Source organism: Adiantum capillus-veneris, chromosome 26, assembly GCF_014529385.1.
Source record: "Adiantum capillus-veneris isolate H3 chromosome 26, ASM1452938v2, whole genome shotgun sequence".
NCBI classification, from domain to species: domain Eukaryota; kingdom Viridiplantae; phylum Streptophyta; class Polypodiopsida; order Polypodiales; family Pteridaceae; genus Adiantum; species Adiantum capillus-veneris.
The window spans coordinates 109,419,642-109,433,716 of NC_140956.1; the positions used below are offsets into that span (position 1 = coordinate 109,419,642).

Here is a 14,075-nt window from a genome sequence, read left to right on the forward strand (position 1 = left end):
GTATATTAGCTTGTATAGTAGCTTCTCTCACACTTAAAGTACCACATTGGACTTTAAGTGGGAGGTTGTTGGGATATAAAGCCCAATGTGGTCGCCCAGGTAAGTGGGCGGGCCGCCAGGTATGTACACATATTCTTTTGTAAAAACCTAATAAGAACTCACTATGCTCTACACATTACAGTAGAGCAAGTTCACCATATCGTCGTGCTCTTCTTCTCGCACTCTCTCTCGCGTCGCACTTCCGCTCGTACTCCTTCAGTACATAACGGATCATGACCCATAGTAGCTAGCCAAGTCCCAACTGGAAGTCCTACATGTGCAATCATCGACATGAAAAAAGAAATACGACGAGCCGCATGTAAATCCCAGATGGATGACCAAAACTGTTGTAGATAGGCATGGGAGAGACCTAAATGTAACCAAAAACGCATACGAGTGGGCTGCTCTGGTTGCTGTCTCATCAATGCTCTCTCTCTCTCTCTCTCTCTCTCTCTCTCTCTCTCTCTCTCTCTCTCTCTCTCTCTCTCTCTCTCTCTCTGGTATCTTCCTGGCAGATGACCTTACATTGGCACAAGTGGCACACATGCAAGAGTTGATGCCAGAGATCAGGGAAGCAAGAGAAAAGGAGAAAATCGCCTTTTATAGAGGAGGGAAAGTAGTGGTTCTAGAAAAGCGCTCAGCATGACGGTGCGAGACCTATGGGGCGATGCTCCAGACAGCGGCGTGGAATTGTAATGGATCATATAGGCTAGATGTAGGTGCCTATGAAGACAGCTTTAGGGACAGAGACATGGTTTTCTACTCAGAGACACACCAGATAACGGGACAGCGTATGCCACATGTGAAGGGTTATTTATGGGAAACAGCTGGTCGACCAGACGAGATCTCTACAGGGTAGCCGGGGTTCAGGAGGAGTAGCAGTCTTATTTAAAGAGGAGCTGAAACCACTACTACAGATTATCAGGAAAGATGAGCAAGCAAGGTATATGTGGGTGAGAATGAGAGCCAAGACAGGTAGATTTCTATATATCTCTATATGCTACTTCCCTCCAAGTACCTCAGTCTACTCCTCACCTAAAGGACAGTCCCCTTTCTCCATATTGAATAATGACATATGGGAGTTCTCTAGAGATGGAGACATCGTTCTCTTAGGAGACTTTAATGCCAGAACGGCCAACTCTCAAGCAGTATTCTATGATACTTCTGAAGAAATGCTCAAAGAAGTGGATTTATCACAGAGGGGGCTTACTAGAAACTCACAGGATAAAGAACACACTAAATATGGGAGACATCTCATGGAGATGGCAACCATACATGGTTTGGCCATACTTAATGGTCTAGAGAATTTCCCGTTATCTGGGGGATTCATATGCTTCCCGCACAGGCATGGGGCAAGTACAGTGGATTATGTCATGACTTCACCAAGCTTTATTTCTAGTATCAAGGACTTTAAGGTGGGACCCAAACCGGTTGGGATTGCAGTGGATCATGCTCTCTTGACCTTATCAATCTCCTTCCAATACAGTGCCTCTCAAGTACAAAGGAAGAAGACACACACAAGATATACTTTCACGCCAGAAACTAATTCAGTCTATGTGGAAAAGATCTATGATAGGATGTGGGCAGCCGAGCCAGTATATACTGTAGAGGAGATTACTTCTCAGTTAACAGAGATACTACATGGAGCAGCACAAGAGGCATACCCACATACTTAACCTGATCAGAAGAGAGGAGATGGGAACATGCCTCAAAACAGCTGGTATGACGAGGAATGCAGAGAGACGAGAACCCAGGTCCAGAAAGAGCTTACACTTGGGATCATCACATATAAGCAGTCTCGGATTGCTCTTCGGTGTATAGTACGTCGCAAGAAAAGGGCATTTTTAGCCAAGCTGGAGAAGGATTTATATCAGCTCTTCTTGAGTCAGGACTCACATGAGGCATGGCGCTTATTTCAAGAGCACTCACCGCCTCCGACGATTACTTCTCCTGAGATCTGGGATCAATATGTAACATCATTATATATGGTATCTGGACAGCCTCCATTACCAGATCCGCTAGAGCCATGCCCTACTACTAGTACTTTCTTTACTACGAAAATGGTGGAAAAAGCCATTGATAAGATGAAGACAAGAAGAGCATATCATCATGATGGTTTAGTAGCAAAACATCTGATCCATGCCAGGGATCTACTTTCAGAAGTCCTTGCTCGTCAGTTTAATCGGGTCATGTGTGAAGGATTACCTGAATCTTGGAAATTATCTACTATCGTACCTATTTTCAAGTCAGGGGATCCTATGATACCCGGGAACTACCGTACCATTATGGTAGGTCAAACTTTGACCCGACTGTACGCATCCATTCTTGAACAAAAATTGAGTAGATGGGCAGAGAATGAGGGCATAAGAGCAACAGGGCAAGCTGGATTCAGAAGGGGTTATTCCACTTTAGATCATATTCTTACGCTCAGAGCCATTATTGAGGAAGGAAGAGCAAACGGGTGAAGGATGTATTGTTGCTTTGTGGATTTTAGGAAAGATTTTGATACAGTACCAAGGGCCAGATTTATGCGCAGGATGCAAGAGTTAGGGGTCCCCAAAGAGATTATTTGGGGGATCATGGCCTTATACGGGTCAGTAACTGGGTATGTACGTACTCCAGAAGGGGATTCCGACATTGTTCATTCCATCGTTGGAGTAAAGCAGGGATGCCCACTATCCCCTACTTTATTTGGTATGTACATAGATGAGGTATCAGATTACATTGATAGAGAGGGTGACAGAGGGGCTCAACTTGCAGGGTCATGGATCCCTTTGTTGTTGTATGCAGATGATATTGTATTGATAGCAGAATCACCAGATGGAATGCAGAGGCAGCTAGATGCATTACATAAATTTGCCGAGGACAGTGGACTATCGGTAAACTTGGGTAAAACCAAAGTTATGGTGTTTAACACCACACCGCAGTGGGTTAGGAGATCGGCACCTACATTTGCATATGGCCAGGATACAGGATAGTACACAGATGCGTACACATACCTTGGGGTGGTATTTGCAGGACCGAAGTTTACTCTTAAGAAAGCAGCGGATGCTAGATAATCCAGAGCCTCTGCGGCCTTGGGAGGGTTGGAGAGGATGTGTTCACAAGTGCAGTTTCAAGAACCACGAACAAAACTTTGGCTCTTTGATACTGTGGTGGCTTCGGCTATGCTTTATGGGGTCTAGATTTGGGGACCATTTGTGGATCAAGATAATTGGAAGTCAATGGAGAGACCTTTGGTATCTATGATTTCCCGAATGATTAGAGCCAAGGCCTCCGTACCACACGCGATTACCCGAGCGGAACTAGCGGCCCCTCCGATAGAAATTGAAGCTCTTACCATATCAGTGTCCTTTATACATGGTTTGTGGGATACAAATAATTGCCGATATACTAGACTGGCCCTCGAATCCTCTCGACAATTAGCAATGAAAGGGGATACATCATGCTGGTATGCGCAACAGTCCTCGTGGTTTCAGAGACACGGATTCACTATGGAAAGATTACCCCCCTTCCAATACTCTCTTGAGGCTCCATCACTGGCAATTACACGAACGGAGATTAATAAAATCATCCGACGGGATCTTATACAGTTGGATACTAAGAGGACATGGGTAGACCCTACACAAGAATTGGGCACGAAGATGGCCGACTACGAAGAACACTTCCTACAACTATGTGAAGATGGATTTGTGATTCGCCCGAGTTACATGGATACCCACCTGTCTCATGGTTTGAGATGTGCTATTGGTCAGATTCGTACATCCTCACACCAGTTGGAAATTGAATTTGGCAGATTTAGGGGAATCCCACCTGAGAACGGAATCGGCAAGTTATGCGGAAGGGAGCCGGAGACAAAATTACACTATATATGCCACTGCACAGTATACTATGAGATACGGGGGCGTTTTCATTGCCTCTTTAAAGAAGGCTTTGGACCTCTAGATAGAATCATGCAATACCAAGATCAAAGATGCTTAGGCTTGTACCTACTGGAACTACATCGGCACAGGGATAATCTAATGAGAAGACAAAGAGCACTACAGCCTTAGAGGCAGATCACAGATTTCTTCGGATCGAGAGAAGCAGGAGTGGAAGGAGAAGCAAGAGGCCAACAGCCAGCACAAAGGAGTACCCATATTCATACCAAAGGCACCCTAATTGACAGAGCGACTGAGCTTAGGAAATCGAGACGATCACGACCAAGATGCAGAAGCACACTTCACCGGAGGAGACTACAACCAAGGATTAGAAGCATTCTAGCCAGATACCTAGAATGCTCCTAAGAAGTTTATTTAATACTTTGTATTTAGTTTTTCACATTTATTTTCACACTTAGTACTTTAGTACTAAGGTACCCAGACATTGTAACAGATTCACCACTTTTGTATGAGTTTGGTCTCATAGGTCATTCTGGCCTTTTGAAGACGTTAATATAACATTTCATTTCTCTCTCTCTCTCTCTCTCTCTCTCTCTCTCTCTCTCTCTCTCTCTCTGATTCTTTGGGCCTCACCGTAATGGATCCACTTGAAGAAGACCCTGATTCTTTGGGCCTCACCGTAAGAGATCCACTTGAAGAAGACCCTGCACAGGACACGGAAGCCGCCAATGTCTCACCTGTTTGCAAGCCGCGAGCAAAGGCAACCGTCATGCTCACGAATAAGCGGATGGCGCAGATGGAGAGGGAAATGAAGGAGTGGAAAACAGAGATGGAAGGATGGTGGAAGGAGAAGGCCAACCTACTTCAGATGGTCTTCAATGAGGGCGCACAGTGGAAGAAGGAGAAAGAGAGCCTTAACGCAGAAATACAGACACTCAAAGAAGAAGTCTCAACCCTCAAACAGGAGAACCCAAACACCGAGATACGGGTACTCAAAAAAGAAGTCTCAGCCCTTAAACAGGAGCTTGCTGATAGAGTAAACAATGGACTAGAGGAAGGCGAATTTCAACCCTCGGTAATAGATGAAATCAAGGAAATTAAGGAACAGGTAAGGATGATCACAGAGGAAGAGAAACTGAGTGTGGCAAAGACATCTTCATGGGCGGAGATGATAACAAGGACAGAGAAAAAGGCGGACGAGGCTGAAAAATGGATTGAAGTCGCCAAGAAAGGGAAAGGTCAAGAAACTCCTTGTACACCGACGCTTATCAACATGACTCTAGAAGAGGAACAAAGAAGGCGGATGCGAGCACTGCATGTGAGAGTGACCGGTCTCAAAGACATAAACAATGTGGAGAAAGATGTCACAAGCCTTACATCCATGATGGGGATGGAAAAGCCTCTGCACACAAAGGCATGGAGGGTAGGTAAGAAAAGTGATGGCACGGGTGAGTCTTCAAAGGGGAGAGCTCTCATACTACGCTTTCCCTCGTTGGAAGAGAAGAAGGAATTCTTGAGGAAGAGGCCTACTCTCAAAAAGACGGGTATTTTCCTCGGTGATGACTTGACTCTCTCACAGCTGGCACATATGAGAGAGGTAATGCCAGAGATTACAGCGGCAAGGGAGAAGGGAAAGATAGCCTTCTACAGAGATGGACGGGTGGTGATTTTAGAGCGGCGTACTGCATGACGGTGCGAGACCTATGGGACCACACTGAAGATGGCTACCTGGAATGGGTCTATGAGGTTGGACGTGGGCGCATTTGAGGAGAGTTTCAAAGACAAGGATATTGTGTTCTTCTCAGAGACTCATCAGGCCCCTGGACAGGTAATGCCACATGTGGTGGGATACAGATGGGAAACAGCTCACAGGACAAATGCGAGATCTGAGCACGGGAGTAGAGGTTCAGGAGGAGTAGCAGTGCTATTCAGAGAGGAACTACAACCATTACTGCATATTGTACGAAGAGATGGTCATGCTAGATATATGTGGGTGAGACTGAGACCTGACACAGGTCGATTCCTATATATTGTCATATGTTACTTTCCTCCCAGTACATCAATGTATGCCGCATCCAGAGGGCAGGCGCCTTTCTCTATCCTAGATGATGACATTTGGGAGTTTTCTAGGGATGGTGATATCATTCTCCCAGGGGACTTCAATGCCCGAACGGGGAACTCGCAAACAGTCTTCTACGACACTTCAGATGAGATGCTTAGAGAGTTGAATGTGGGTGAATTGGGGCTTGACAGATGCTCAGATGACAGAGAGCAAACGGAGTATGGGAGATACCTCATGGAAATGACGACTACACATGGATTAGCCATACTTAATGGCTTACAGCGATTTCCTGGAGCAGCCGGTTTCACATGCTTTCCACATAGACATGGGGCCAGTACAGTGGATTATGTTATGACACAGCGGAGCTTTATCCCCTGCATTCAGGATTTCACAGTGGGAGCCAGGCCAGTGGGCATAGCAGTAGACCATGCTCTCTTGACACTATCCGTTAAATTTCAGTATAGTACAACCCAAACATCAGGAGGCAGGTCACACACCCGCTATACATTTACTCCAAAGACTGATTTCATTTATTCAGAGGAGATATGGGACCGTCTATTGGAAGGCACAGCTGGCACAAATGGTACAGGCCTCTCAGTGGAGGAGTGCACCATGCTACTGACTGAGACATTGCACGGGGCTGCATCAGTGGCATACCCACACACTCAGCCGGGCAAGAGACGAAATTCTGGGAGCATGCCCCAGAATAGTTGGTATGATGAAGAATGTAGAGAGATGAGAGACCAGCTTCAGAGGGATCTTCTTTTAGGAGTCATCACTTACAGACAGTCTCAGATTGCTTTCCGACGCCTTGTGCGATGGAAGAAGCGAGCTTACCTAGCCCAAATGGAGCGAGACTTGTATCAGATGTTCTTGAGTAGGAACTCAGGAGAGGCATGGCGTCTCTTCCATGAGCACTCCCCTCCCCCACTGATTACTTCACCTAAGGTGTGGGGCCAATATGCGACATCATTATATACGGTTCCTGAACAGGAACCCCTTCCAGACCCTACCAAGCCTTGCCCAGCTACGAGCACTTTCTTTACACCTGAGATGGTACAAAGGGCCATTGACAGAATGAAGACCGGGAAGGCATATGATCATGACGGTCTAGTATCGGAGCACTTTATACATGCCAGGGATATGCTGATGGAGGTTCTTGCAGTGTTGTTCAATCGTGCCATGTGTGAGGGATTACCTGAGACTTGGAGATTGTCTAATATTGTGCCCATCTTCAAGGCTGGTGACCCTACAGAGCCTAGGAACTACCGCACTATCATGGTTGGACACACATTGGCACGGCTGTATGCATCCATCCTGGAGAACACTTGAGTAATTGGGCAGAGGGCGAGGGGGTACGAGCAAAGGGTCAAGCCGGCTTCAGGAGGGGTTTCTCCACTCTTGATCATATTCTGACACTCAGGGCCATCATTGAGGAGGGCAGAGCACATGGGAGACGAATATATTGTAGCTTTGTGGACTTTCGTAAAGCATTTGACATGGTACCAAGAGCTCGATTGATGCGCAGACTACAGGAGATGGGGGTGCCCATAGAGGTGATTTGGGGGATTATGGCTTTGTACAGATCAGTGATGGGACGGGTACGCACTCCGGAAGGGGTATCTGATTTAGTTCACTCTACCATTGGAGTGAAACAGGGCTGCCCATTGTCTCCTACTCTATTTGGTATGTATGTTGATGAGGTGTCTGATTACATCGATAGAGAGGGTGACAGAGGTGCACAGCTGACAGGGACGTGGATCCCATTGTTGCTATATACTGATGATATTGTGTTGATATCTGACTCACCAGAAGGTATGCAACCACAGTTGGATGCAATACGCAATTTTGCAGAGGATAGTGGATTGTGTGTTAACCTAGGTAAAACCAAGGTTATGGTGTTTAACACCACACTGCAATGGGTCAGGAGATCAGTACCCACTTTCACGTATGGTCAGGAGATTGTGGAGTATACAGATGCATACACTTACCTGGGGGTAGTCTTTACTGGGCCGAGATTTTCCTTGAGAAGAGTAGCAGAGACTAGACTAACTAGAGCTGGTGCGGCTCTGGGAGGAATGGAGAGGATGTGTTCACAGGTTCAGTTCCAGGAACCTAGGACAAAGTTATGGCTCTTTGATACTTTGGTTGCCTCTACTATGTTATATGGGGTGCAGGTTTGAGGACCTTCTATAGGCCAGGATGGGTGGAAGCGTATGGAGAAGCCCCTAGTATCTATGATCTCTCGGCTGATTAGAGCCAAGGTTTCTGTACCGCATGATATCATTCGAGCGGAATTAGCTGCCCCCCCTATGGAGATTGAGGCGCTCACAAGATCAGTCTCCTTTGTACACAGTCTGTGGGATACTACCAGAGACAGATATGCCAAGGTGGCTCTAGAGTCCTCCACACAATTAGCTCTTAACGGGGATACATCATGCTGGTATGCTCAGATGACATCATGTTTTCAGACACATGGTTTCACCATGGACAGGTTGCCTCCTTTTCAATACTCTCTTCAGGCACCCTTGAGGTCTCTGACACGGGTAGAGATTAATAGACTCATCCGTCAAGATTTGATCCAGTTGGACATGAGGAGGACATGGATAGAGCCGTTACAAGAGTTGGGCACAAAGATGGCTTTCTATAGAGAGCATCTTCTCCACCTCACGGGGGATGGGTTTGTAATTCGACCTAGCTATATGGACACGCATCTTTCGCATGGTTTGCGTTGTGCCATTGGCCAGATACGCACGTCCTCACATCAGCTCGAGATTGAGACTGGAAGATTCAGAGGGACACCAGCAAATAACAGAATATGCCGCTTATGCCATCTAGAGCCAGAGACAGAAGTACATTACATATGTCATTGCACAGTGTACTATGAGATACGAGGTCGTTTTCACTGTCTATTCAGAGAAGGTTTTGGGCCTCTATCTAGGGTCATGAGTTATGAGGATCAAAGATGTCTTGGGCTTTATCTACTTGAGTTACACAAGCATAGAGAAACCTTACTGAGGAGAGGTGAAGAGAGACAGATCACAGATTCCTTTACACTAGATACTGTACACCCAAAAGAACAAACAGAGGAGCAACCAGCGACGGTGGAGAGGTCTACCCGCACTACTGGCATTCTCATAGACCGAGAATTGGAGCTAGGGAGATCTAGACGACCCCGAGGGAGGAGAGGAGCTACACAATTTCGAAGGAGGCTATGGCAAAAGATTCAAGCCATACTCTTTCGTCGTCCAGAGTGCAGATGAAGATGGATCTCTACTCCCCTCCCATATTGTCTTCTACTTAGTTTAGGATCCCGCAGTATTTATATTTTGTTATCCTAGTTTAATTTATTTTGTTAATCTGACTTTGTATCAGATACACCGCATTGTAACTCTCTGGTCTCATAGGTCACTTTGGCCTTTTGAAGACGTTAATATAACATTTCATTTCATTTCTCTCTCTCTCTCTCTCTCTCTCTCTCTCTCTCTCTCTCTCTCTCTCTCTCTCTCTCTCTCTCTTCCCCATTCTGTACCATTGTGGCATGATACTATAGGAGTCGATAGCACTCCTAGATCAGTTCTTTGTTTGTACCCAGACTTGGTACTAGACTCATCATTGTAATCAGTTGGTCTCATAGGTCATTTTGGCCTTTTGTAGACATTAATATATCATTTCATCATTTCATTTCTCTCTCTCAAGTTTTTCTCGTGTATGTTCTTGTTTTCTTGTGTTTACAATGCCACGATCTTGATGTCTCAATCTTGATATGTCTAAATATGTCCTTAGCTATTAAATTGTAATAATTCTTTGATTCAATCTCGCTTTATTTTGTGCATTCTTGTTATTTGTGTAAGCATCGTTGCGTCATTTGAAGATTCAACAAGTGTATATTTTCTTGGAGAAGAAAATGGAGAGAGAGAGAGAGAGAGAGAGAGAGAGAGAGAGAGCTTGTTACCTTTCGTCAAAGCAAGTTTTTTTGTTTCTTAATCGGTACTGTCTCAAGTGCGTTACGATTGTGATGCAACAATTTTGAGTCATGTACCTCGCAAAAGAACCGTAAGAAGGGTTAGAATTTATATGAAGTGATACGGATCGTTTAAAATATGTTCATTTTTAGATGTTGTCCCCTTTTTATGTTTGGAAGAAAAAGAAAACATGCAAGTCTCCTTGCACGAGGGAGTTTGCACAGTCCTCCCCAATTTTAATAATACGAGGGAACGTGCCATTCCCACGACAGCGTGCAAAGTTTAGAACTTTCTTAGTAAGAGGGAGCTAGGCATCAAAGTTCTATATTAGCACTCCAAGCGTTTTTGCCTAGTGAGAAACCATCAAGACGAAAAAAAGTTCAGAGCTTTCTTAGTAAGATCGAGCTAGGATCAAACATCTATATGAGCATAGGTAATTGCATCTAGAGAGATGCCCTCGCTTTGCATCTATTGGAAACAGCCCAGCCCAGGGCTCCATGGCCCTGCCACATTTGGCATAGATGTCGACCAAGGCAGTGCCAAGCATTACGTTTCGTAAAAGGGAACCACAATATTGATCAAACCACCGCCAAGCATGACATCGTACTCCCAACAGCCCCCGACTAGCAATCACATCGTCGATTCTGATACCCTCGAGATAGGCATATTGGGCATATCTTGCAACCAACATATTGCAAGTGATGACACTCTGGAGAGAAAGCCCATCACAAACATTTCATGCTTTCGTGACAGTACCACATTTGGCATACATGTCAACCAAAGAATTTCCAAGCATTACATCCTTCACCAAGCGTGCTGGTCAAGTATCTTCTCGTTAATACACTCACCCATGTCAACGGCTCGTGTAAGGCCACTGGCCTTCAAGGCACAAGCATATGCATTCAGATTGAATTTGAAGAGATGAATCCGTGAAAACAGCATAGAGCTTTCTGGCCTTGCTCCTATCGTGCGTATCCCACAATTATTGCATCTAAGACTCGACATTTTGGATAGGAAGCTCCTCAAGCACTTTTTGTGCTTTCTGAAGAGCACCACATTTGGCATAAATATCGACCACGGCAGTTCCAAGAACGGCATCTTTTTTCAACATCAGCATCTTTGTGATTTTTTGTACCCGCATCAGCATCTTGGTGTAGATCCACATGCCTTCAAGATGCATGCATAGGTGATTGCCAGCTGGAGAGATACACTTGTTTGCATCCGCTGAAAATGGCGTAGAGCTTTTTGGCCCTAAAGCACTTTTTGTGATTTCTTAAGCACACCACATTTGGCATACATATCGACCAAGATAGTGGCAAGCACAACAGCCTTTTACACGAGCCTCTGACTAACAATATAATTGTGAATTTTTGTACCCATATTAGCATCTTGCAAAGAGCCACATGCCTTCAAGATGCATGCGTAGGTGATTGCATTTGGACAGAGGCCCCCGCTTCGCATCTGCTAGAGAATTTTTGCCCTGCCCCTATGGGTCAAATCTTGCAATCAATGCATTCCAAGAGTCCGCAATCCCGACAGGAAGCTCTTCGAGCACTTGCGTAGAGCCACATGCCTTCAAAATGTAAGCATAGCCTTCAAGACCAAAGTACAACTGACTAAATTTGGAGAGATACAGTTGCTTTGCATCCACTGAAAACATCCAAGAGCTTTCGAGCCCTACTCTTGTTGCACACATCCTGCAATCAATGCATTCCAAGAAACGACATTCTGGACAGGAAGCTCCTCAAGTACTTTTTGTTCTTTCTCAAAAGCACCACATTTGGCATACATCCAAGATAGTTCCAAGCACAATATCTTTTTACAACATCCTTTGACTAACAATATAATTGTGAATTTTTGTGCCCATATCAGCATTTTGCGTAGAGCCACATGCCTTCAAGATGCATGCGTAGGTCATTGCATCTAGAGAGAGGCGCTTTCTCCAGTAGGGCAAATCCTGCAATAATGCATTCCAAGAGTCCACACTCTAGATAGAAAGCTGAAAATAGCCTAGAGATTTTTGGTCGTGCTCCTGTGGTGCATATCTCGCGACCAGTGGATTCCAAGAGATGCCATTCCCATCATTCAATGTATCTGACATGCAACATAACATACAACATGACAAGGTCGTATAGAAGCACGCCAAGAGACTTTGTATGTTGAGAAACCCTCACTTTTCATGTGGTTAAAATAGCCGAGATCTGCCTTGCCACAACCATGTCAATCAACATGCTCCAAAAGGCGACAATTCATAGAAAAAGCTCATCCAGAACTTTTTGTAGTTGCGTGAGGGCACCACATTCAGCATACATATTGATCAATTCACCGTTAAGCATGACATTCCCCTCCAACGGCCGTGACTAGCAATTACATCATGGATTCTCAAACCCATGTGAAGGTCTTGCATAAGGTGACCAGCTTTCAAGGTGCAAGCATGGGTGAATGCAGTTGGAATTGATTTGTGTTGCGAGTATTGCTTCTTCCCTAGAGTTGTTAGTGAATTTTTTGCCTCTCTATGGAGATGGCCTCATTAAAGGCGTGGTTCAATGTGGACGTGGCGTTCTTATGTTTCAAAAGAGCTATGCGCCGTTTGCTGGCATGTTATGATGGATGGAGCAGCGGAGAACGGGGATATGAATGGGATACGGTGCAAGATGCTATGCAGGCTTTGACTCAAACACGCTCCAGAATCATGGAGATGTACCATCGAGATGTAGATGCGATGCAGATGGAGGGTAAGAGAAAGGTACTCGAAGGAAAGAAAACAAACATGGAGGACGAACTCCGTTGGCAAGAGCAGGTGATAACCAGGTTTTTTGAGAATGTGTCCCTTATGCATGATAAGCTGGCCAAAGAAGCAGCAAAATCGAAAGAAGAGGTGAATACGAATGCATCATGTGGGGATGAAATGAGAGGAGATGATGATCTGTTTTTTTAAGGTTGAAATGGAGGAACAGTATTTGGCCGAGAAATTGAATGCAATGTTCCCGAGCGAAGGGGTTATTCTTGATGACGGTGGTAATATGGATGTGGATACTTGTGGTAACTCTTATGCTCCCCGGGATGAGGAATTGATGGCTTGCAAGCCAGATGTGCTGGGTGAAGATTGCTCGAGTGAGAGCCACGTTGATGAGCGCCCGACGGGCCCTGTTCCCCTTCTTTACCCTTGTGTTTGGGGAGTGCAACAATGCATGGGGACGTTGAATTCGGAGAAGGCTGACACGCCTCGTACAGTGGAATCGAATGAGGAAGTTTTAGAGGAGCGACTTCCCAGTTGTAAATCTCACCAACAATCGTAATGAGTGTGAATTATACGCGCGCTCGCTGCTGCTGTAAACTCACCGCTGCGCCATCGCCACCCACCCACCCCCCAGCGCTGCCCACTGCCCTCAGTCCCCCGCTGCCCCCCCTTGCACTGCCCCTATCCCAGCCCTCCCGCCTGCCCTCAGCCCCCGCTGCCCCCCCTCGCGCTACCCCTATCCCGACACGTCCGCTCGTCCTCAGCCCCAGCTTTTTTCGCTGCCTGCCCGCTTGCCCCAGCCCGCGATATCCCCCCCCCCCCGCTTCGGCCCGTTCGGCCGCCAATTTGGGTCCTCCTCCTCGGATACTCCTTGCAGTTCGGCACTTTCGGCATTTGTTTCAACTCCTTGGAGCAGTGTTGGCGCGCCCAATTGCAGCACCCTTCCGTCGTCCCCTCCTTACGCCACAGCAGTAGACATAGATGGAGGCTCCAGCTTCGCCACAGAGGGACTCGCTAGAAGCCCCCTCGCCCGACCCCGCTGAGCCCACCATTCAACTGGCTCTCTCGCCTACAGAGCAAGCGAGCCTTGCCGCAGAGGTAGAGCGATTGCAGGCGACCTCGGTCATCTGCAAGATTCTCGGCACCCGACCTAGCAAAGGAGAGCTGCAAGACATTCTCCAGGCCGCCTTCTCGCAGAGGTGGGAAAGATTTTGGATGTCAGATTCTCGGACGCGGTTATTATCAGATCGAGTTTGAGTCCTCCGAGATGGCGTCCAAGGTCATAGCTATGAGTCCACTGGCCATCCGAGCATCACGTGCCCACTTTCAACAGTGGCGACATGGTTTTGACCCAACTTCGGATGTTCTAGTAGAGGAGGCAGACATCC

The 14,075-nt window shown here is 46.3% G+C and overlaps 2 protein-coding genes across 2 annotated transcripts in view; one reads left to right on the plus strand and one right to left on the minus strand.

The window, feature by feature from the left end:
- The window catches only part of LOC147423991 (amino acid transporter AVT1C-like), a 90,405-nt gene extending 78,047 nt beyond the window's left edge, over nt 1–12,358 (minus strand). Inside the window, exon 1 of the mRNA XM_086501046.1 lies at nt 9,938–12,358. Within this exon, the coding sequence (XP_086357172.1) occupies nt 9,938–10,020 (83 nt within the window). The 5' untranslated portion in view covers nt 10,021–12,358. The remainder of the gene's footprint in view (nt 1–9,937) is intronic.
- Nucleotides 12,359–12,377: 19 nt separating this feature from the next.
- Nucleotides 12,378–13,030, plus strand: LOC147423992 (uncharacterized). Its single transcript, XM_086501045.1, has one exon. The coding sequence runs from the start codon at nt 12,463–12,465 to the stop codon at nt 12,883–12,885; it is 423 nt and encodes a 140-aa protein (XP_086357171.1). The 5' UTR covers nt 12,378–12,462; the 3' UTR covers nt 12,886–13,030.
- Nucleotides 13,031–14,075: the final 1,045 nt, after the last annotated feature.